Source organism: Streptopelia decaocto, assembly GCF_964273445.1.
Source record: "Streptopelia decaocto genome assembly, chromosome: 15".
Lineage (NCBI taxonomy): Eukaryota > Metazoa > Chordata > Aves > Columbiformes > Columbidae > Streptopelia > Streptopelia decaocto.
The window spans coordinates 8,764,015-8,789,273 of NC_138670.1; the positions used below are offsets into that span (position 1 = coordinate 8,764,015).

General features: G+C 47.0%; 2 protein-coding genes across 2 annotated transcripts; one reads left to right on the forward strand and one right to left on the reverse strand.

The window, feature by feature from the left end:
- Window positions 1–1,477: 1,477 nt before the first annotated feature.
- DERL3 (derlin 3) lies at window positions 1,478–5,106 on the reverse strand. Its single transcript, XM_082066341.1, has 7 exons — window positions 4,954–5,106; window positions 4,747–4,812; window positions 4,059–4,132; window positions 3,465–3,558; window positions 3,043–3,238; window positions 2,505–2,595; window positions 1,478–1,953 (listed from the first exon to the last, which is right to left on the reverse strand). The coding sequence occupies exons 1-7, from the start codon at window positions 5,044–5,046 to the stop codon at window positions 1,839–1,841; spliced, it is 729 nt and encodes a 242-aa protein (XP_081922467.1). The 5' UTR covers window positions 5,047–5,106; the 3' UTR covers window positions 1,478–1,838.
- An 11,213-nt stretch (window positions 5,107–16,319) lies between these two features.
- LOC309446514 (solute carrier family 2, facilitated glucose transporter member 11-like) lies at window positions 16,320–25,191 on the forward strand (the record flags this gene model as incomplete). The annotated part of the gene is made up of 11 exons (XM_082066328.1): window positions 16,320–16,415; window positions 17,412–17,572; window positions 18,067–18,191; window positions 19,012–19,141; window positions 20,053–20,201; window positions 20,977–21,164; window positions 22,315–22,425; window positions 23,036–23,137; window positions 23,415–23,490; window positions 23,823–23,950; window positions 24,496–25,191. 11 exons carry the CDS (start codon window positions 16,320–16,322, stop codon window positions 24,700–24,702), a joined length of 1,473 nt encoding a protein of 490 aa, XP_081922454.1. The 3' UTR covers window positions 24,703–25,191.
- Window positions 25,192–25,259: the final 68 nt, after the last annotated feature.

Here is a 25,259-nt window from a genome sequence, read left to right on the forward strand (position 1 = left end):
AGGTTGAAAGGTTATTTCAATGGGTAAGACAAAACCTGGGACTGCTGCTGCATCTTAGCCTCCCACATAGAAAATGTATTTTGCTTCATGGACACAAAAACTCCAGCTCTTCCTGAGAACACTTCAGCCTATTTGTCATGATCAGGTACTTCTGCAAGCAGCCACGTCATGGAATTTGACCAAAACAAGCACGAAGCTGCTGTAGCCTTAAACTAGCATCTGTGGTGCGATTTTTGAATTGCTGTGAAGCTTGTGGTTAGTCAAAGTTCACAACAAGGTACGTGAGGACTGCAGCTTCTGTAGTGGGTTTACAAGGACCTCCTCTGCCTCTCAGTCTGCAGGAATTGTCCCTCCAAGCAGGCAAGGGTGAGGCAGGACAGCCCAGGGGACCAAGTCCCAAAAGGATGACAACTTCAGCCGGCTTTCTCCATGTGTTAGGACTACTGGGGAACAGCTGGGAGCAGCTTTCCTGCTCTGTAATCACAGAGATTAGTCCAGTGCCCCAGCCTAGCTTCTGCATTTCAAAGTCCCATCTCAGAAGCAATTTAAACCAGAACATCTGCAAAAAAGACAAACTCCAGAGACTGAAACACCAGCTCTGCATTCTTAAGTCATGAACAAAGCACATAGCAAATACCTGTGAAGTCTGTGGCTGCTCATCCCTCAGTACTGCTGTGCCCTCTAGAACAAGATTAGCACCTGTGCAGGTCTTTCATCCCCATCCTAGAGGGAAACATAAGTGCAGCCACATAGCTCAGTCAAATGAAGTCTGATTTCTCATAGAAAAGGTGTTTTAATGGGAAGCCCACAGAGGTGTGGCTGTAGTTGTTCAGAGGCCGTTCAGTCCTTCTTTACCCCAAGGCTTCTGTATCATTCTTAAGTGGATGCTGGTTGCTCACATTTCTCTTTATAGTTTTTGGGGTTGTTTGCAAGCTTGTCTACCTGAGCAGACAGCACTGTTACCAGATGAGCTGCCCTGAAGTACAATGTTTGCAGATTGACTCCAAAGGCCTTGAGGGCTACCAGCACAGGTATGTACTGCATGAGCAAGAGTGGACAAATCCATTCAGTACAGCTGCTCATGGTAGGGACTAGTTTGTTTAGTTTTCCCATAAAATTCAGATGTTTAAGTTTCAGAACTAAAAAATTAAACATGAGTGGAATTACACCACATGTGCAGACAGCCTTTATTACCAGTGTCAAGTGCTACTTCCAGTCACTGCCTGGATCAGGTGTCTGGCTCTGTCCCTGTCCTTTCCCAGGCGCCCCTTTCTCCAGCTAGACACCCCTCCCAGCCCTTCTCACGTTCTGCAGTCCTGCTGACAGAAGACGGGAAGGACATCTTCTAGACAGCCTGAGCTCTGCTTTGCCCACCAAAAAAGAAAAGCCCAAGCAAGCAGCCCAGCAGTTTTGAGCAAAGCCCTGATGAGTAGTGGTGAATTACTGCCTCTGCCCCCGGCAGGAATGGACACACAACTGAAAAATAAAGACTTTAATGTAAAGAGTCTTTGGAAACAACCACCAAAAAAGGAGTGGGGACTTCAGGGAAAGAAGCAAGAGAAGGAGTAACTGGTTTCACACCCCATTTGTTCCCCACTGGGTAACAGAGGAGCCATCACAATATCCAGCCCCTGTCCCTGGGACACCTCTGTAAGCATTCACCAGTTCGTGCAAAGCTCTGTGGAACCACTTGGCACAAGGAGAAGATGGGTTACCCACACAAACAGTGAGACATCACACATCGGAATGGCAGCTGGCGTTATTCCAGTAGGATCTCTGGGCTGCAGCGTGAGTCCAGCCGGAAGAGAGGGATCTGGCCACACGGAGAAGTCTCTGAGTTACTGTGGATGCTGCTGCTGGTTCTGGTCTCGGTCTCTGGGTTGGTTTTCTGGACGATCCTCAGGGAGAGGGTTATAGTTGGGATCCTCTTCAGGTGTGTCAAACACCATTTTCCTGGCAAGGGACATGCCCATCCCACCAAGCAGGCAGGTTAGGAAAGTGAACTGAGGACAAACCCCCAGCCCTCCTAGGAACGTCCAGCCCTTCACAGGGCTCGGCTGCACGCCACAGCCACCCGCACGCTGCGCCAGCACTGTTTGTCCATCTCGGTGTGGAACAGGGACAGTACCTACTGCCTTGATCTCTAGGTCAGCTTTGATCATCAGCATGAAGCAGAACATATTCTGCTTTCTTCAACTACACAAATACATCAGAAAAAATGCTACCTGTCTCTAGCACTTCCACAAGCAGTAAGAACAAGCCAGTGCAAGTAGCAAAGCTTCAGGTACCAGCAACCACTTTATGCATCCTGTGTATGTATGTAGATAACGTGCAAAGTGCCAGCGCCTTCTGCAGCAGAGGCATAAACTGTTGAGCTGAAATGCTATCAGTGTGCGATTGCATTCTACAGTCACCCCATGCTGTCACAGACCGCAGTTCGCTGTGAAAGTGACCCAGGTTGGGAAACAACACAGTAAAGCCCAGAAAGAATCAGCTTTACTTACAGGAAGCTGGGGGTTAACAGCAACTTCTTTCCTCCAGGCTGGTTGGGGAAAACATCCTCCAAGAAATAATAGATGTGACCCACTGCAATCCCTGGGGAGAGATGTCACCAAGGTCAGGCCCAGCTGTGACTCCTTTGCCAGCTGAGCCAGAGCTGCTGGGAGCTTAAGCAGGATGAAGCTCCAAGAATCCCTCGGCTGTGTACCCAGGCCCCAGCTCCTGCCAGAGCCCCCAGTGCTGCAGTGCCGGAGGGCCAGGCTGTTTGCTGGGATCGGCACAGAGGCAGGCAGGAGCCCATCAGCCTGAAGGCAGCACCAGGCACCCGGGAGACCAGACAGAGCTCACCACACTCAACTTCTGCCCCTGGGAGGACATGGCAAAACGCAGGTCACAAGCAAGAGCTCAGGCAGGAGGCTGGTCACCCAGTAACCTCAGCCAGCTCACTTTTGGAAACCCACCATCTTAAATAAGATGAAACCAAGAGATGGCGCTGTGGCTGCCAAGTGCCCTTGTTCTCAGCACCCAACAGCTTTGACTCACCCAGTAAGTCGATGATGATGGAGTTGCCCAGGAGCAGCGAGAAACCCATCAGGACCCAGGGCAAGAACGGGGCTTGGAAGTTAAGAAGCCCAAAGAAGTTCATGCGGATGTAAGGGTTCCTGCGACTCCACACGTACACCAGCATGATGGTGAAAGCCTGGCCCAGGAAAAACAGGCTGGCAAAGAGTCCAAATAGCTAGAAACTACCGAGTCAAGGAAAAACACACCCACCCTGTGCACCAGCTCTGGGCAGCACAGGGTGCCTTGTGACTAGGAAACCCAGAACTACAACAAGGTTCCCAAGCCAGCTGTCCTGCTCAGCAGGCAGGTACCCACTGCAGACCACAGCACACAGTGGATACAGAGTGCCAGCAGGCAAGCCCACACTGCCCACAGCATCTCAGCAAACACCAAAAGGATACTGTCATGAGAAACCCTCCAAAGAGGAACATGAAGACAAAGTCAGCTGTCCTTCCACGGAAGGAGCCTTCTTCTAGCATGCGGCAGTACCTGTACCTGAGAGCGGGAGAGAAGGGAGGGGTTGCAGTATAGGAAATTAACAACTGGCCACCCTGTGTCCCCACAGTATGACTTTGTGGGGAATAAGCCAGCTGCAAGCTATTTCACTGCAGAAAGCTGTCAGCCAGGTGTCCAAGCCCCAGAGCAGAACAGTGCAAACTTCACCTCATACCACTGACCCCAGGAAAGAAAGAGGCATCTGCTGTGCTCCTGCCAGAGCTCACCCCAGGAACGGGCACTGCTCTCCAATATGAGCAGCAGCACTGCCAGCTTCTTCAGCCTTTTGGCAGGAGCTGCCGTGCAGCAAGCAGAGATGGAGGTGCAGGAGGTGGCCACAGTTATCTGGGGAATGGCTTCAGTTCAGACCAAAGGAGCCAAGGAAGAATCCACAGCCCTAGACTGCTGCCAAATCAAGTCAGCTTGCGGAGGAAGATACACGGGGAAACCACGTCTAAGCCAAAAAGGGAGCAGAGCGCTTTACTGAGACCAAAGGATACAGAAATATCATGTTGAAAAAGAAACTGAATCCCAGGGGCCCAAAAAAGAGGAAGTTGGTGATCAGCCTCCATATCTGAAAAAGAGAGAGGAGAGAGGAGGTGGACAGACAGGTCCCCTGGGGATGCCCAGTCATGCACCCATCTGCTCAGAACCACCCAGGACACCAGACAGCTGCACCACCTCCACACGGGACCTCCCTCCGCTGCCCACATCACAGAATCTCGCCCTTCCAGGTGTGGGGAAGATGTCCCTACTTTTTCTGGCAGGGATGAACAGCGACAACTCAGCACCCAGAGGCAAAGTAAATCACCGTTCAACCTAACGACCTCACTGCAATAAAGCCTTGCTCACACAGCCTGACATCAGCTGGTCACACATCTCAGTGTCACAGTAAATGATGACACGGGTTTTGAGTAAAGGAAAAAAGGACATGCCAAGATGGCATATGGCAGGGAAAGGCTGGAAGAAGTTATCTCCACCCAGGCACCCGTAACATGAGAGGACACAATGTTGGTGACCAGTCTCCTGCCAACCAGAGAAGGCTGGAATAGTGGGAAGGAAGCCCCTTGGGATCCTACAGCTCTCCCTGACCGCCCTGTGGAGCAGAACACCCAGGGCCCAGCCTGTCACACCCACCCCTTGCTAGGAAGGGGCAAGAGGAGCCCAGAAGCCCAGGCAAGGCCTCACCTGGAACTTCCTGAAGATGAGGTCGGGGTTGAAGTACAGCTGGAAGGGGGTGATGAACTCCAGCTGCTGTGGGAGACAGGCAGAGCAGCTGCCACCAGTGCCGGGCACCTGCTGGCCCAGCCAGCCCCCTGGCTGCCCTGCCACTGCAGCCCCAGGGACCCCGACCCCCCTTCAGCCTCCCCCCGCAGGGACCCGCGGTGCCCTCACCACGGCGGCGGTGGTGAGCACGCAGGCGGTGGTGTAGGCCCGCGTCACGGCCGGCATGCCCAGGTACTCCTGCGCGAAGCCCTGGTAGGCCATTGCGCACAGCGACAGCACCCAGCCGCGCTGCGAGCCCTTTAACACCCCCCCACAGGCCGCCGACACCGCCACGCCCCCGCGGGCCACGCTTGGCCAATCCCGACGCGACAGGCGGCCCGAACTGGCCAATCGGACTGCGCCTCATGCCCCCGGCCTCCACCCGCCGCCAACCCGGAATGGACCCGCTGCAGCAGGTGACAGGCTGGGAGGGAAAGATACTCCGAGGTGCCGCCCATTGGGGGCGGGACCAGCCTACGCAGCCAATGGCAGCGGGTTGGTGGTTGAGGGGAGGCGGGGAAAGGAAAAAACAGATCAAGTGCCTCTCAGGAGACGGCCAATCAGCAGGAGAGAAGGGCCGCGGGGGCGTGGCTGGGATGCGCGCGCTGCACGTGGGGCAGTGCCCGGTCCCCCGGGGCTGTGCCCTGCCCGGTGTCCGCGCCAGCCCTGTGCCCGCGCAGCGCCCCGCCCCGGCCCCCTGCGGCCGGCCCCTCGGCATGCGGGAGCCGAGGGCTGGCTGTCGGCGGGTCATTCGTGCCATCGGGGAACACGCGGTTGCTTGGTGGGGAGCTGGGGCACCCGTGTGAGCCTCAGCCGGTGTGCCGGGTGCCGCACCGGGCAGAAGGGCCCGGCCTTCGCTGCTGCACAAAGCGTTTCTGTAATTAACACTAAAATCTCGACTTCCTCTCGGCTGCAGCAACGAGCTGCGCCCCCGGGCTGTGCGAGACGGCACCGGGCTGGGCTGGTCGCTGGAAGGAGCCGGGAGCCGGCGGGTCCCAGCAGGGACGGCAGGTCGGGCACGGCCCGGGGGTGCCCTGGGGAAGGGTGGCAGCGTTTGCATTCAGCGCCGGAGGAGAGCGCGGTGTCTGCTGTCTGCAGAGCTGTGTCAAGCACATTATGACACACGCTTTGCAAGGACGGCCTGATGCAGGTCTGCATGAACCTGACATCCCCTGCTCTCTGCCGATAGTGCTTCCCAGAGTCGTCTAACGTTAGTCTAGGTCTAACTTTACAGCCACCCTGGTGTCAGACAGAGGAATGGGCCTGGTGTAGGGTTTCTGCAGAAGGAGGTTAAGCTGTCACCAGAGCCTTAATGAGCCCTGAGATTTCCCTTTAAACCCACAGTTAATGGCAAATTAAATCACTGGCGGGGCGAGAGGGAGTCTGTGTTTTCCACCACCCACACATCCTGACTGCCCTTTGATGAAGAACAAAACCAGCTGGAAGATGAGGGGACGGGAGGTTAAAGCAACATACAGGAGAGAGAAGGGAGCAGACAAGAGCCAGGTGGGCACTGGTGGAGCAGGGGATGGGTTCCTGAGCGCACCGGGCGCTGAGGTGCTGAGAGCTGCCCCTGAGCTCCTCTTGGGGGAAGGAGAAGGTGCTGTGGGTCAGAGCTGCGTTAGGGACCCTGGGAACAGAACCGAGGGGGGAACCTGGATCTGTGCAGGACTGTGTGCAAATCAGACATGGCACAAAATGCAAAAAAAAAAAAGTCAGCAATTTCTCAATTTTCTCTTTTTTCCCTTTGTTTGCCAGCCACAACTAGAAAACTTTACTTGTCCAGGCTTCTGCTTAAGGCCTTCTTTTCTAAGTTTCATAGGAGGGAGGGAAAAGTGATGAAAGGCACTGGGAAGTTCACCATCTCACAGCAGAAGAGGCCAAACAGATCCCAGGCACACCCCCAGTTCCCAGGCTGCTTTCTGCCCATGACCTCAGTCCCTTCAGAGCTCAGCCAAGCTGACTTTGTGCACTGCAGTGCACCCAGGGCCAGCTTTGGTCTTCATTACAATCCTTGTCACATTTTATGGGTTTTAGGAGCTATGTTGCCTTTAGGAGCCTAGCCGCACCACTGAGTTCACATTATACACCTTTGTAGTGATGCCAGCATGCCGCCTTCTATCAAATCATGGAGTCTAACTAGCCCAAAAAAAGCAAATCCAAACTCTTTGAGCTGCAAGAAGGTATGAGGCACTGCCAGAACAGAAATGCAGCTCAGGAGGTTCTTTGCTGATTTCCTCCTGCCTTGTCCTGTTGTCCTCCACCTGCCCAGGACCAGGCAGCAGTGACGTGCCGCTGTCACCTGCCGTCCCCCAGGTTCCCCTTCCTTTTGGAAGCAGCTGAATTCAAGTCAATGCACAGCATCGGTTTCAAAACCTGAGACGTCAGAAACTCAGAGTTTCCATAAAAATATGTGTGATGTCCAGACTCCAGACCATTTTGGATGGGCTTTGGAAAAGGTCTGTGCCGGGGGGCTCTTGGAGCTGCCTGTGGAACTGGTTGGAAGAACTACCATCTGTAACTTGTGCTCAAGTCACTCCCAGAAGGGCTGAAACACGATGGTACCAGAGGCAACTCTCTTTTCCAGACAGTGTTCACGCATTCTGCATCTGCAGGCTTAGTGACAGTGCCTTGTACTGTAAACATTTACAATCCACAAACCAACTCAGAGGAAAATATTCCTGGAAAAGAAGAATTAGCATGTGTCGCACACTTGCCACTGTGGATTCACTTGGCCTTTGATTTTAAAATATTTGTATTTCCCGAAAGGGAATTGTTTTGCACATGCACAGTGACAGACCACTACTGGACCTTCCTGTTACCTCTGGTTTTGTTTTCCCCATTTCTGGGTCATTTTAAGGAACATGCAAGCCTTTGCCCAGGCTTGCAGGTAAGCTTAACCCTGCCACAGAAACTCAATAGCTTCCTGGCTCAGTTTCTGCAAACCAAAATAGCAGAGAGTTAGAAAACAAAGAAAAAAGCTATTAGCTCTCCCCATGAGTTAAACAGCACATAAACCTCAAGAAAGCACATGAGCGAAGATAAATGGGCTGTTGCAGTGTTCATCTCTTTTGATTGTAGTAAATTATTGTGTGTAATTCATGTTTCCTGTCCATAAATGCCAAAGGAACTGGAAGACATGGAATCCATTCTAATTTAGTAAAGACAAAAACAACTCCTTTTGAGCCCATCTGGAACTTGTTTTTATCGTAATTGTTTTGGGCTCAGTAACGAGTTCAAGATCTAACTGCCCTCGCTAATTGTTTCAAGAATAAACAGACGCTTTGTTTAAAGGCAGCAGCCCCCAGTTTGCCCAGCACAGCACTCCCCGGGGTCACGGGATGAAAGGAGCTGTGCGCCGTGTCAGCACAGCCTTAACGAGCAGTGACGCCCTCGCCAGGGCTGCTCGCCCCGCCACACACTTGAGGAGCATCCAGACGGTGACATGTGCCTTCTGCTATTTAACACCATTGGCATTTTGTTTGTAAATTCATCCGATGAGCTTTTGCAACGTGTCCTACTGTGGCATGTCATACCTGGCATGATGACACGTAGCTGGGCTGCAGGGCACCCAACAGAGAGTTCATTCCCTGGCCACCTAAACCCAAGCTCCTTAGCTGGAGCGACGCTCCATCCCACTGCAGCAGAGCCCCAGTTCTTTTCTTCGTCTAAAATGAAAGATAACCCCCATCGCCAACTCTGAAAGACTCCCCCACCAGGGAATGAGACCATGCAAGCTCTGCACAAGGTCTCACCCATCCAGGACATGATATGTCTGAGACGCCCATTAACGCCGTCTGGATGTGGTCACTGCATGGCACAGGCACTAGGAGCAGGTTTGGGAAGAGCAGCACTGAGCTCCCCCACAAATGAGCCAGCACAGCCAGGGAGCCTCACTGCAAGGCTATTTCAGCTCCCAGACTCAGCCCTCGTTGTCATTAACAGCAGGTGCCAAGAGCTCTGGATCTACCACAGAGCAGTCGCTAAGAGTTTCTGGTCCAGTTTTGCAAGCAGGGCTCCAGGAACCCACTGTGCACAGATAAGCTGTGTAATCATAACTGCCCCGGGCACTTGAGATGTTTACTTTTCCATGTTTAATGACCATATATAAATTCTTTCTCCTTCATTGAAGGATTTTCTGTCCCAAATCCGCTAACTCTACAGTGTGATGGCTAAAGTCAGAAGAAAGTGAATCATACATAATTGGATGGGGTTTTTTGTTTGTTTGCTAGAAAGAAACTAAAGATAGCACATAGAGCTCAGCGCTCCAAGGACATGTGGTTTGCACAGGGTTTGCTGTAAATCAAAGTTTATGTTATTTTTACTTCTTATGGGCTTTAATTCAAAATATATAGCTTAGCATGAGGCATATCATGAGAAAGATCTCACCTAAATCTCCTTGATCAGAGTCTGATCACATATCCAAATACAGCATCTCTTCCAAAACAGCTTCTGATCATGAGTTGAAGACATCAAGCAAGAAACATCTGTCTCTTTGCACAGTTATTTTTTCCAGTGCTTAATCACTCTTGTTAAATTCTTCTGCCTTGTGATCTGTCCTCTGCATCATAGGTCACCTCCCGCAGCTGTCAGTGGGGAATATCCTTCAAGGACCTTTATTTTGTAACTTCCATTTCATAAGCTCTGTGGCCAAATCAACAAGAGAACTGAAAAACAATGCTTGTTTCTTATAAAAAGACGTCTATGTTCAGCTGCACATACAGCTTAGCATGCTGTCAGCTGTTAAAGACCCATACAAGGAGTCAGAAGTGGTATTTGTACTTTGGTTTTCACCAGAGGCAGGACTATGTGTCACAGTCCAGGTGCCTCTCAATAAGCCGGGGGACAGTTCTAATAAAAAGCTCTATCTGAAGTAAGTGTTAAATAAGACATCAGGATGAGTCTGGCGCTCTGACACTGCTGCACATATCTTCCTCTCCTTCGACAGGAACATGCAGTGACATTTGCTGCCATTTGGCAGAGTCTAAATGCTCTTCTCTCGCACACAGGAACAGAGATTTTGTTCAGCCAAACAGTTTGTTCTCTCTGGCCTTCAGGTCACTCTCAGCTAACTGCCTGCATCAGTGTCTGGCACAAAGAAGGAAGGAAAGGGAATAGTTCAGCCACAGCATGACCTACAGCTCACAATGGGCTAAGAGAAGGGTATTTCAACTATTTTTAGTATTTTGGGCTTTCTCAGTTTTCCCAGAGAAGTTCTATTGCTTATCAGAAGGATGAAAATGCAGGCTGCTGATCCAGCGCACAGAACATAGAGCCATTCTCCTGACATCCAAAAATCCCAGCTGGCAAGGAAAAGCAGCTAGATCCCTTGGCTGTGTCAGCCCTCGTGTCCTCAGAGGACTCAGCTCCATGTATCTCCGCTGGTCTGGAAAGCGTCCCAGTGACTCTGTGGTGGCAGAAGCTCTGTCAACATTGGGTCTCTGCCCTGAGAAACCTTGGCAATGAAGCTCATTTCCTGAAGATCTTATACAGTGTCTTGAACTCACATTGTGGGTTTTTTCTAAGGAACATTAGTGAACAGAATAATGGTGTCACAGCAGGGCACTCATTTCGTATAAAGAAAATCCATTTTAACAGCTAAGTTCCATAAACACTGCTTTCACCATAAAACCAGCAGACCCGCTGACTGCTTCTTGAGAAAGCTCCTTGTTTGTAGATGATGTTATTTGTCTTCTGTACTCTGAGCGAGTCCTGCGAGAGTCAGGACAAGCAGACAGATTTATTTCCTATTTCACTGTGATGGTCCTTACAGGAAAGAGAGACGGGTTTACAGAAATAGCCGGGCTAGAGCTTGGGAGTGAGCCAAGAACCAGCCAGAGATCCACTCCAAATCTCTCCTGCAATTTACGGTGTAGAGTTTGTAGGCAGAATTCATCCTGTAGATCCAAACCGCACAGATGGAAATGGGGCCCCTTGTCTCCTCTTGCAGTGTAATTGCAGCCGGTCTAGAGAATCTTGGGGTGAAAATGCTCAGGAACCTCTCAGTGCATGGTAGATCAAAGAGCACATGTTGATGATGTTTCCTAATGGTAGGATTCCTACTTATTCCTGCAATCAGATAATCACAGGCAGAGACTGCCATCACATTCTCCAAATAACTAGTCTCCCATGTTCATGGCATCATATTTCACCTTAATTATGGCAGATCTGAGTTCAGTGAAAAGGTATTTGAGGGAAGAGGGTGGTAGATCCCCACGGTGGTGCTGGAAACCTGCTGCGTTTATGTGCAGGCTCCCAAAGCCAGGAGTCTGAATAGCTGCAATGTGGTGGTTATACCCCGGTGACAGACCCCAAGACTGGACATATCTTGTCTAAACCAACTGTGACTCTGAAATTGAGAGTACTTATCCTAAGCACTGAACACTGGGAACGCTGGGTTTTTTAAGTTGGCAGGAAGCCAGTCAGAAACACCCAATGTGAATACCTGTCAGCACTGAAGCACGAGTCATATAGATGCTACACAGGACAAAAAAATCCATCCATCCACTCAATAAGGCGGCTGTTACTAGAAAAGACAGAGGAACTGCCACTGGCCAGCTGCACACACAGGTCTGCTCACAGCAACAGCCAATTTATGTCCCTTCTGGGACAGAGAGGCTTGTGCACAGCCCGTGCTATGGTCCACGGCGTTTCACTGCCCACCCGCAGGACTTCACCCACCTCCTGGGGCTGCCATGAGCTCACCTGCTGTTTCCCTGCTCTGTCCAGCGGCTGCCACAGGCAGTTACTTCACTTCATTGCACAGATCACAAGCTCTCTGGTTTAACCACCACCAGGAATGAGTTTTCTCTCATTCTGCCCTTGTGCATTGGTGCCCAGTGCTTCTAGGATCTTCTTTGGACTGTGATGAATACTGCCTTCACCTCCTGTAATACAGAAGAATGTGCACATATTTGCCTTGGAAAAATAAGACAATACAGTGGTCTAAGCAGGCAGTCCCTGACCATGTCACTGCAGAAAGATATATTTCTATGTTTGACTGTAACAGAAATGAGACAGTTTGATGAGATTCACGGTGCTCAGGCCCAGGGACTGGATGGAGACCAGACTGCCTGGGTGAGCTGCATTCCTTCGCCTCTTATCCGGCTAGAGACATGCCTTGACACGTTGGCCTCTGTCTAAGGAGCTGTAATTGGGATAATCCTCACCTACCTCCAAGGCTCCCATGATACATCTCCGTGACTAGAACACCCAGGGACCCTCCACCTGGTGTCTGCAGGCTGGGACTCTTTATGCTGTCACCTGAGGGGACACAGACCTGCACTAGGTGGTCCCTGCTGATAAGACGCCAGGAAAAAGGAGAAAGCTCTTGTCTAATACAGCATACGTGTTTTTATTCCTGGAAGAGATCTACCCAAACCTGGTCTCATTCGGAGCAGACAGAAGGAATAAACCAGAGCTTTCCTTTTTGAATGTATTACTGTTCTTGATACATGCTGCCTAAGCAATACATCAGTGGCTGTTATAATAGCTTATACAGTTATGTACAGCTACATCTGTTTTCCCAGAGAACAAGTTACTCTTCAGGAAGCTGTGAGAAGCAGTCCCCTGAGGCAGCACACTGCTGGCACCTTGGATTCCGAGCCTCACGCAGGAAATTTCGTACTTCTCCTGCCACTTAGTGGCTGCAGATCATGTAGCACCACATCGCTACTTAACATTTGTAAGAGAATCCTTCTGCGATACAGAATAGGTTTATATTTCCATTCAGGTGTAGTAAAACCTGAGTAGGGGCAAAGAGGCATTTTTTTAAAAGTTTCACTTATTTTGAATACTTTGAAATTTGTCAAGCCCTTCAAAAACTGTACTCTGCAGGACAAAAGGATGTTACAATACCATGATCAGTCTTAAAGGCCAGATGTTTTGTGAAACAGCAGCTTTGCTGTTACTGTTGGCAATGCAGCAACAATATAGTGTTATATATAGATATGTATAGTAGTGATCGGGAAAAGAGACAGGGCCGGGAATACCGCAAGCGGCAGACACACAGCAAGACAGCACTGCCATGAAAAGTATCTTTATGAGGAAAGTGGCCAGAACTCCTCTAAACCAAACATCCTTCATGTTCCCTACTGTTACTTCTGATGTGAGGCTGGAAGCAGATTAATCTGGGGCATGGATGACCAATATTCTCTTTCTGTTATTAAGTGATTGCAAATAGACCATTACTTGTTGAGCAATAGTCAGTGGTTAATTATTTTCAGCTCTAAGAACATGTGTCAGATGAGGGGGAAAGCTCCTAGTACGTGCTAAGTGGCTTATTATACAACAGACTTTTGGGCATTGTTTTGCAGACCATTTATTCTGGACTGGTTTTCTTCATGGGTTGTTTGTTGCCTTCCAGTCCGATGCTGTAAAGCACAAGTACCTTTGCAGTACCTGGTGCATCTGGTGGGTTTTACACCTGCGCTCTGCTGCGGTTTGAGTGAGGTGAGGAGCTCTGATGGCAGCAGTTTATTTTGCACGTGGAGATTTAGATCACAGCAGAACATTCTCTGCAGCATGTTCTTGTCTCCATAAAGCATATTGGAAAAGACTCAGATGTGATACTGTTTTTTCTTAATTAACCTGGTACAGAAAAGGGCAAGATCCCTCATTCAGTATTGCCTTTCATGGCCATTGGGTTAACAGGTGAAGTTTCTTCCAGTTTCTTCTCAAAATCGTGATCAAGCCATCGCTTTTCTTTTGGCTTTATTTGTATGACAGTCATGTACATGTGTCAGAAAACATTAATTTCAATTTCCAGCATTTTTTCTGACTATGGCTTGAAATCAGGTGTCTTTAGACTGATTCAGCAAAGAAAAACAGAGGTTACATTTTACTTGGTCTAGTTGGTTACATTTTAATTGAAGCATTTAGCAAGTTGGTGAATTATTACTGAATTAGAACACCTTCAACTGAAAAAAATACATGGCATTTGTTCAGTTTAATTTTCTCATGATGCAAAGTGCTAGGCAAAACTGTATCTCGAAAAGTGATCCTCAGAGACCCATAGTTGGTGTTATTGTTTACAAATCAAATCATGATTGATAATCATCATCACCAGAGAAAAATAGTTACAGCTGCTGTCCTCAAACAATGCTCCTCTGCACAAGCCACCTCTCGCTTCCAACCCAGCTGGGGTTGGGATTCTTCCAGACACCGAAGACCCTCAGCATCCCAACCTGGGGAACCACCATGTGCAGCTACTCACCAGAAGGAATTTCCCCCTAAGTTGTTTTAGTAACTTGTAAAAGCCTTTTAAGAGAGCCACCAGGGAGACTGCTAGATAAAGAGGCCCTTTGAGAATTATGGATAAAAGATGTAATTTATTTATTTTACAGTCAGGATTCTACACTGACATGCAACTTTCCAAGCATTCACCATGTATTACAGGGACGCAGAGTTGAACTTTCAGGCAATGACCATTGCTCTTAAAGTGTCAACGCATCCCGTAATTCAAGATGTGAATGCACAGGCTTGGCCAGGCTTGGTCAAGTCAGGCTTCAGAAGGCTTTGCTGTACTGAGGCTCAAAGCTGCAGTCGGGAACTTCTCCTTTACATGTGATAACTGTTCACCTGACCTGGGGAGTCCAAGCCAGTCCACTCTAGTTTGTGCCAGTCCCTGGACTTTGGCTTCCATCAGGGCCTTTTTTGTTGTCCTTTACTCATCTCCTGCAGCTCTTACTGTCTGTCCACTGCTGCTGGATCTGCTCTTCCCTAGTGACCTGGCAGGAATGCACAGCTCACCAAAATTATCCACTGTTTCATCAGTAACCAGCACAACAATAGCAAACCAAACAGCAAGAACTTCATGACAAACCAAAGGGAGTGTAAATGCTGAGAAAGAATTAAATGACGTGTTGAAATGTTATCTCAGGGTCCACTTTCTCTATATATAGAGTCACTTTTTCCAAAGTAACCAAAGAAAGCGTCAGGGAAGACCTAGTCTGCAACCGGAGATGATGACTGCCTTTGCATGCAAGTTGGTATATGTTTATCTCTTTTTTCCCCAAATATAATTTTTGCAGTACATATTTTTTTCCTTTCTGCTATTCTAAAAGACTTGTTGCATAAATTAAGTACAGAAAGAAAAAGAAATCTTAATCAGATGTGGTTAAAATAATAGTATGAGGTCATATCTGAAAGATATCAAATATATTGCAAGGAATTATGTCTAATAAGCAAAGAAAATAGGATTTAAGAGCACATTTATGTATAATGTCTAATACATAATAGGGGAGAACAAACCAAGGGACTTCACCTGATTTGATAGATGGAGGAAGACTGAAAAAGTCCTCCACAATAAAAAAGGTATGAATAACGAAGTATTTGAAAGATGTAAACACTAAAGGATGGAAGACAATCCTTTCCAGTCAAGGAAGTACAGGAACAGATACCCAGAAAAGATAAAACAAAAATGTTTTAAAAAATCAATTTGAGGATGGATATTAAGTTTAAACAATCTTCCTGAATTTAAAATCCCAAGAGTTACAAGAGAAAAATCAAGCAGTGGTGGTATAGCACAAGACAGGGATAAGACTAGGAAATTCCTGCAGGTGTGACATAAAGTTTGCACTTAGAGTAAGGCTTACTGATTTTCTAGCTGATGGGGACTTTTGTGATGATGTGTGGCACTTTTTGTACCATGTAGGACAGCAGGAATGACTAGTAGTAGAGACTGGGAATCTCCTTTCTTCCTAGTGCTTGACAAACAGGAGATTGTTGTTCTTAATATGAGTGTGCCAAATATCAAATTTATTCAGAACTGACTCCTTTGAAGCCAACAATGTTGCAACATGGATAAATTTCATGCCCATTCAAGCAATGCCTTTCATCTGATTAGACATCACCTTGTAAACATTTGGCATTGTTCAGCATTGCCTTTGAATATGATCTGTTCTAGAGAAAGAACTGCAGCATCAAGGCATCCCTGCTAGGCAGAATATCTTTGGGACACCCCGTAACAGAGCAGTGGGAGTGGAAGGGATGATGGGGATGTGCATATATCACAGTACTATAGTGTGGGGGTATACTTAAGCCTCCTATTAGACATGTTAATGGTTCTAAGAAAGGTCTCAGCCAAGTAACTTAGCAAAATATTCACTTAGGTGAGGCAACAAGTGGGAAAGGAGAAGGAAGGACAAAGAGATGGAAATCATGCACATAATGCTTGCACCATGCTCTCACTGCCAGTTACCCTATGACAGTGCAGATTAACATTGCCAAAACTGAAGACAGAAGCACTGAAGTGTGTAACTGGGTTCTGGGAGACAGCCTACGAGCTTTGTCTCTCCTCAAATTTCTCACTGTTCTGTGATTTAGTAGCTGTGGTGTTCTATTGCACTCTGCTGCACTGGCTCCTTGGTCTCAGAGAGGCAGGTGTGTGGCGTTGCTCAAGCTGTCAGAGCTCCTGCAGGTGAAACAGGAGAGTTGGGGGCACATCTGAATAGCTGTACCTGCTTTGTTTGCTTTTTTAAATTTCCTACCAGAAAATGAGCTACAATCTCTTCCTCCTGGCTTTTGCCCTGGGCATTGGTGGAGGTTTCCAGTATGGGTTGCAGGTCTCCGTTATCAATTCTCCTGCTGAGGTAAGCATGGGCAGCTCAAAAAACAGAGCTACCTGTACGGATTTCAACATTCTCATGCATTCCAGCCTCTATATGCAATCACTGACTTTTTCACTTCTGCTCTCAAAACTAGACCTATCGTGGTTTCTTGTTCACAGAGTAGCTGCTATTGCTCTTGTGTTCATGGGGTTTTAACTTCTGTCTGGTGTGACAGAACTGGGAAAGGGGGGGATGAGTGATATCTATAGTCAGTCATTGTCACCTTACTGAGGTGATTGTTCACGGGACATCGTCCTTTCCAGCGCTCAGGGAGTCCTTTGTACCACATGCTTGGCCAAACACACTATGTCTAAGTGCCTGTAAGGTGAAACAGGACAGGGGAGGACCGTAGGTCTAGAGCTGAGGTCAGCACTGATACCTGCAGCTGGAAAAGGAACATTAGGGGAGGCGTTTGTCATCCTGAATGGTGCTTAGGACATTGAGCTCATACTATCACCACATTGGGAACACTCATCAAGAATAAAGGTGCCATGGAGGTTATGAACCTCCAGGTCAGAGAGACCCCACAATGGGCCACATTGAGGGACAAATCCTTATCTCACTCAACTCAGCTGAAGTCAAACCTGGATTTAAGCCAAGGAGTCAGACAGGATACAGCAAGTGGACAGACACAGACAGACAGGCAGGAACGGCAGTGAAGATCAGGTAGCAAAACGACTGGGGTTTAACACATAAGCAGAAGACCAACCTGCCACTCTCTTAGTTGTACTCACTGCTGATATTTAATATTGATATATTTATTCATTGCTGTATTTCTTGCACCTTGTTGCTAAAACATTAACTCCAGGAATGTTATTAGCAAAATTCCCTTTGATTTCACTGAGGCTAAGATTTCAACCAAGGTGTTGATAGAAATGTATCTAAAAGACTAGTAAGTAGGTAAAAGAAGTAAAAAAGAGGTACAACGATGCAAAAATATGTTGACTGAGTCCATTTGTTTCTGTTTTTCTTCTAAAGTACATCAAAAGTTTCATCCATGAGACCTGGGTGAGGAGATATGGCTTTTCTGCCACTGAAGAGTTGATTACTTTGATGTGGTCCTTTATCGTGTCCGTTTACAGCATCGGTGGGCTGCTGGGGGCCTTGTCTGCCGGGTATTTGTCTGTTAGATTTGGAAGGTAGGAATAATGATTACATTAGTCTTTGTGTTTATGCCCACAACTGCAAATAAAGTGACTGTGTCTTGGGAGAAAGGCTGCTGGTCAAGTGGCACTGTGAGCAGCCCAGAGCCGCTTCAGATGGAGGATCCATTCAGCGAAGAAACAGAATGGCAAAATCTGCCAGTGATCACAAAGAAAATCCTACCCTCTCCCTTATAAAATCCAAAGCAAATCCAGTCCTGAGAATTCACATGAGTACATGCATTTTAAAGTGAATTTCACAGACAACCGCTTGTTCTTCACTGTAGATATTGGCTGCCCTAGAGGCACCAAAAGCTTCACTAGCTTATCAGTCCATGACAAAGTTTCCCCATTTCCCATTTCCCTCACTGCAGCTGATCTCAGAAACCGGCACAGAGGTGTTAACCACGGTACAATTCATGCCACTTCCATCAGGCTGTGAATGACATGTGGATGGTATTTATGCTCACATTAACTTAAATGAATCGCAGGAAGAAGACCATGCTGCTCGCCAATATCCCTGCCATGCTGGGCGCAGCTCTGATGGGACTCAGCCGGCTGTGTGGATCCTTTGAGATGATCATCGCTGGAAGATTATTTTCTGGAATGGGTGTAGGTAAATTAGCATTACTACATATGGTGTCAAATACTTGGGAGAGCAGTGACTGAAGGTCACAAGGATTTACTGGATTGAGTATAAGGATCACAGATTTCAACTAAACTCTTCAAAGGGCCTGATTGCTGAATGCATTTTTAACCACATAAGAAAACATAAACTAATCATGTGTGCCATCTCCATTTCTCATTCTTTTATCTTTACATCAAATCCATATAGAAAGTACTGCCAGCTTGTGAAAAAGGCCAAACACAATATTTCAAGGGAGCATGCTCCCTCAATGGAGAGCTGATGTCTGTTGTTTATGTTGCTGCTCATTGTGGCTGACGCTCCCTTCCATATTACAGACAAAGGAACAGTTTTCAAGCTGGGCAATTCTCATTTACACATGCCTCAGAAGGTTAAATTCTGTCAGTGGGTTTGATCCCTGAGCAGCTGGACAAAGATAATACTAACCAGCAAAAAAAAAAAAAAGAGAGGATAATATTAATTGACTGAGCAAATGGAATATGTCGCACTTGCCAACTCATTGGTTTCAAGCACAATGTAAGGCACATAGCATCCTGAGTAGACACGGAAACATATAATCTGAGATTTAAGGGAACAACAGCAATCCTGTGTATATGGCTGTAGGAAATGTTGTAAGAGAAGGCCAGCCTGCTGAGGAACAGATTTCCTGGAGGAACACACTTGCTTAGTGAAATATTTAGCAAAGATGCAAGACCACGGTACTAGGAAGATACTTTGCCCATAGCGGTCCCCTCCAAATACCCAGACCTGTGACAGTGTGAATTGCCCTAACAGTCCTTCATCACTGCAGGTTTAGGTCTGAATATCCACCTCATGTTTGCTGGGGAGTGTGCCCCACGGAATCTCCGTGGGCTGCTTGCCATAACAGCTTCTACTGCCATTGCCCTCGGAAAGTTCACAGGATTTGCTTTGGGTCTCAGGTAAGGAGGTCTAAGACCTATTTAACTTATTCTGTTATTAAAATATACGCAGATGTCAATGCAAGCCTATGACTAGGCAAATCAGCAACTATTTTTAGACATGTTTTTAGGGTACCCTGGGCAGCCAGACTGAATTAGCTCAGCCCAAATTCCTGACTTAGGTGAATGGGAAACAGAAATCATACAAAATATTGAATCCTGAAGAATTATGTTGCTTGAAGAGATTTCAATGGGTTTGCAAGAAATCCATCATTTGTAAGAACTGACCTTTATCTTTTAATTTTTTAGAAGGAGCAGGGAATATCAGATCCAGCCAAACTTCCTTGAAAATACACACAAACCAGCACATCCACTCATCAAACATACACACAAAACCAGAAACCTATGGTGGATTCATTCACCTCAACACAGTCTCCTTCTGCCTGTCCTGTCCCAAAATGGTCTGTCCTGTTCCCAGGGTGTGCGTCATTCTGGTCACAGTGTTCTCAAAGCTGCAGGAAACACGGCGGCTGCTATTTGGGACAGTCAGTACCAGGCTGATAACCTGGGGATCTCTTGTCTTCACTGTAACTTGAGACTCTTTGGATCAGAAGCAGGGAGATCAGCCACCCCAGGTTCTTTCTTCAGCACATGTGCTGGGACACTGTTTGTCCCTGTGGGCCCACAGCTGTCGCAGGATGCAGCTGGCCACTGAGCTACAGGTGGCAACACCGTGTAATTCGTGTGCTGCAGGCAACAGCACTCTCCACTGAGATTTTCATTTTTCTGGGCTGAGAAACGCTGGAGACTCCGGGGTGAGAGCTGCTGGGACACAGGCAGCAGCGCCAAGGGACCACCCCGTGTCTGTGTTTGCTCACGTGGCCAGCACACACGGCTGCTCAGCTCCTCTCGCTCTGCTGGTTTTGTTTCAGGGAAGTTCTCGGAGTGGATGCTCTGTGGCCTGTTCTCATGGCAGCACATGCGGTCCCTGCCCTCGTGCAGCTTCTCACTCTCCCCTTCTTCCCAGACTCTCCCCGCTACCTGCTCATTGACAAAAAGGACAAGGAGGGGTGCATCAAAGGTAAGAAAATGGGCCAAAAAGCATTCATTTTAGCAAAAAGTGGAAAATACAGTAAAGCCCAACAGGGGCCTGGAACAGAGGTACACCCAGGAAAAAGACTCTTGGTCTTTTGGATCTGACACCACCTTAGGCCTGAATGAAAGACAGCCTCTTCTGGTTTGGTATTAGTGCTCTCTTGGCAGTAGCATTTCCTCTGAGGGATGCAAACACACAGAGCTTGTATTTCCACCAGCACAGATTCTTCCCTGAACAGTCAGGGTGTGGATTCGGTACCTTCTGGTTCAGTGTAAGAAGGAGATGCACTTTACCCGTGAACATTCCAGTTCATCAATAACCCTAACAGCAACTATGACATAAACAGAGAAACAGCCACTGTGGGTTTTAAACTATCAAAAAAGAGAACTCTTTGGATGTGGACTTATTATTTAAAGTAGGAGTAATTTTTCCTTCTCTGTGCTTTGGTGTGTGCTCTAGAACTGCACCTTTAGTAGGAAGGTACTTGGGGAAGGATTGGTAAGAATTTAGGCTTGTTTACACTGAAACACTGTGAGCAGCTATTGGCCAAAGGTGAGGTCATGATAAAGATTTATGGATGAAAATAGACAGCAATTAACTGAATCTGTGTCTAATGTCAGCCCAGATCTCTAGGAAGTTCCCAGAAGCAAAGAACCTGAAGCTCAAAACAGACACTGCAAGGCAGGAAGTAATCCTCTGATTACATGTCTGTGCTGTTGAGCTTGGACCAGGACTCATCTTCTCTCTTCTCTCCTTCCAGCGGTGAAGCAGCTCTGGGGAGATGGTGACCATATGGCTGAAATAGATGACATGCTGGCAGAGCAAGAAGCCATCCATGGAGAGAGGGTTAAGAGCATTTGTGATCTTTTTCGTGACCAAGCTGTCCGTTGGCAGCTCATTACTCTCTTCCTTGTCGTCTCATGCATGCAGTTCATTGGCGTCAATGTGGTATGTGTGCTGCTTTTCTCTGCTTTCTCGATTGCTTACAGTTTCTTGGAAAAATTAAGCTCTGCAACAAGTAGTAAACTGCTGACTGCAACAGTGGCTGTAAGGAGGGGATCTGTTGTTGCTGTTTATTACAATCTTTTCCCATGGATGTTTGGGACCTGGGATGAGTTGGGAAATGTGTTTCAGAAAGTGTCTTAGCAAGGCAGCTCTATAGATCACCCTGTTATTATAAGAGAATGCAAGAGGATAAAATAAAATCTCAAATACAGAACAAGTAAAGAACAGCATAACCTCTTCTGGGTCTCTGTATTCCAGAATGTACTGCCCAAAATCGTTCAGCCATTTCAGTACAACACGAGTCAGGATTATAATGTACACAGACAGTGCATTTCCATTTTTTGCCTCTTTGGGTTTCTTTCTAAATCCTTTACCTTTGCATTTTATCAGATTATAGACAATTACAGTTACTGATGTATACTCTCCTTTCCTCTGGCAATATCTCTATGTTCAGTAGATATTATTGAGTATTGGAATAGTTATTATATAAAATCAGTTTATAGTAAAAGTATAAAAGTTTCAAAATCCAGATTAATTTTGGAAATTCAGAAAGACTGAAAGATTCATAAGACCCCTTGCTACCCCCACTAGTGCAACAGCAACTATGCGGTGAAGGACCAGTAGAAATTGAGCATATTAACAGTGGAATTTCTTATGCTTTGGGAGTGCTCACAGCCAGAAAAATAGAGACTATCAAAATCACTGCAAAGGCTTAAAGGTGATCTAGAAAGATAATTTAAACCATTTGCTTAGTATGTACTGTCTGCTTCTCTGTATGCTCCTCATAAACTAAAACACATGAAAGATGTCAGACAGAATTATAATCTTTAACGTAAGACAAAGGTGGTGCTAAAATCAAACAGAAAAAAGAAGAAAAAGGCTGTATTTGTTACTGAGTTCAAGACAGAGCTGCTAGTAAAAGCTGTTCTGCACAAATAAGCCTTCTGAAAGCATTGAGGATTAGCTACTGAAACCAAGAATAATATTTTCTCTTTTGTTAAGGCCTGATTAGATTTTTTCTGTCAAAAAAGACAGAAGCTGGTGTAAACAGGACCACATGGGTACAGCCTTCACACATTTCTGTTCTTTCCAGGTTTACTTTTATGCATACAATGTCTTTATCAAAGCCGGAATCCCCCATGCTCAAACTCACTATGTCTCCCTGGGAATCGGGATCACCGAGATCCTCACTACCGTTGTGAGTGTAAGTGGCTCTTCAGCTGAATTCCATTCTGCTATAGTGTGTGGTTCATTTAAATCTTAAAATGGAGCTTCAGGAATCAAACTTGTGCAACAAATCAACCACAGTACTTTGCACCGATCACAGAAAATCATCTCCACTCACCCTGCAAACATGGGCATTTCTATTCAATGTATGGTAGGACAGGAGAGTCTTTCCCTCAAAATGACCACCCAGCCTGAGCCAGCGCTGGGAGTCCCCGTCCCCCTCTGTGGGACGGGCAGGTGACAGTCCCTGTGCCCACGTGTCAGTGGGACTCACAGCTGCAGGATTCATGGCAATTAACAGGCCGGACATTTCCACTTTGCTGTCCTCTCTGGCTGCCCTTTGCCTGCAAGGTGTCACCTCAGGCCTCCTCCATCCAGGCAACGCTCCCTGCATCTCCCCACCTCACCCCCCTCGCTGCAGCTCCTGGTCCTGCTCAGTGTCCCCAGACGCCTTTACTCACCCCCGAGGAGGTACCACATGCTCAGAGATGCCCTGCCCGGCGGCGCAGGCGGCTCCGGGAGCAGCTCAGCAGTGCCTGCCTGTAGGTTTGTCCCTCGGAGCTGACCGCACGTCCTCCTGCTTGCAGGGTTCACTGATTGAGCGTGCGGGGAGGAAGACGCTGCTGTGGAAAAGCCACACCGTTATGGCCTTCGTGCTAGGGCTCCTCACAGTCACACTGTCACTACAGGTAAGACCCCATTTACACATTAGAGCTGCATCCTGTCTTCATGTTTTATTGCATGGCAGACATCAATACTATTTCCCTCCCCTCAAATCACTTTTTAGCAGGAGTAGGAGTATTTTGGGGCTAACAGAGGTCTGTTCCCAGCCTACCTGCTTGTAAAGCTTCTGGAAGTGGAGACAACAGATGTATGTTTAACACTGATATACTTAGCAGTGATGAATGTTTCTAATGGAGCTGGATAAATAAAATTTTCCTTTCTGATTTTATTTGCTTTTCATAGGATGCCTTTTCCTGGGTACCGTACTGCTCTGTTGCACTCATCTTTATTTTCATCATGAGCTTTGGCATTGGGCCAGGTTGGTATTTTCTACTGGAATGGTTTCACGTGCTCATTCCTTCCTCACTGCAGCCTTTAGGAGATGTCCCAGGCATAGCTGTTCCACAGTTAGTGTGAATTCCCTGCTCCTGATTCAGCACAGGAGTAGATGTTCCCCTCCATACTGTGGTAGGAGGTAAAACTTGATTTCCTATTGCATTCCTACATGCCTTCCACCTGAAGAGCCAAGCAGCACCTCAAACACTTCCAGGTCAGTTAAAACCATTAACTTACATGGCAATATGAGGTGTGAGTTACAGAAACATCTTGCAAAATTTCTAAGCTTCCTTTTTTCTCCAACATTATTTTCAGCTGGAGTATCATGCTCCTTGCCCACAGAAATATTTCTACAGTCATACAGACCGGCTGCTTATGTTTTGAATGGTGCTTCAAACTGGATCCAACTCTTCATCCTTGGATTTTTGTTCCCTTTCATTGTGGTAAGCAAAGTAGGGTGTCTTGTGTCAGTTCAGAGGAGATTGGACCCTTCTTGAACCCAGAGCATACTTCTCTTTTCCAACACTTCATGCAAAGGAGAGAGCCCAAACTAATTGCAGTTCTGATGGCCTCTTTCTTTTTGCCCAGATATCTTGTGAAAATGTAGCAGAACCACAAATGCTGTGAACTCCACACACAGTTATGAGACACTGGCAAACACAGAAGCAGTGACAGAGGCACCAACACTGCCAGATGTCACGAGAAGGATGAAGCAGAAAGGCAGAGTAACTGAGGCCCAGCACTTCTCTGAATTGTCAGGCAATGGCATTCAGTGTCTGCTGAGCATACAACTTGCCTCCTTAAAACAGGAAAGGAGAATTAGTTCACTTTACCACTCAGTGCCGTTCCCCAGGTGGCAGCAAGCAGGATTTACATCAACTGAGTCGCTGACCTAGTGTTTTAGTAAATACAAAACCAGAAACTCCATATCATAAGAGAAAGAAAACTAGATCAATTTATATGAACACATATCTTTGTTTTCCCACAGGAAGGTCTTGGTAGTTTCTGTTTCATCATTTTCCTGATATACTGTCTGTCCGTGGCTATCTTTGTCTTCCTGGTGATGCCAGAGACTAAAGGAAAGACCATGCTGCAGGTCATGGAGGAATTCAACCGCCTGAACTACCGTGGAAAGAAGAGACAGACAGCCCTACAGCAGACTAACTGCTCAGTGATGACTGTTACTAGACTTTAATAACAAACTTGCCATTTCATATTTTGCTCATTTATTACTGTAGTGCCAAGAAGCCTCAATAAGCAAGAAAGAATCCACTGCTCCACAAACAGGACAAACGTGTATTTTTAAAATAATCACCTGCAGAGCAGGGTGCAGGATGAACTTGGTGGTTCTCTCCAACTGCTGAAATCTGAGCTGAACTAAATCCTCTGCAGAAAAAAATTAAACACACTGTATGAAGTCGTAAGATCTCTGTCAATCCCTGAAAGTTAGCATCTGTGTAAACTGAAAACAATGGATCTGCTATTTTTCTTACCAAAACCAGGACTCCACAGTTACTGGAGGAAGCAAGCGTAGAAGATTCATATGTACAGAATACTTGTGAATCAGAGAGGAAAAGGGGACAGAGCTTTCACACTGAAATTATCTGCTCCTATTAAGAAGTCGGTGCTGCTGAGATTCCCCAGATGAAGCGTTTAGCTCTTTAATGCAGTGGAAGCAGAGTACCTTGCCTATCAGCAGCCAGAAATGGTATGCAATGTTTCCCCTCTAACAATTAGACTTGAGAGCAAGTA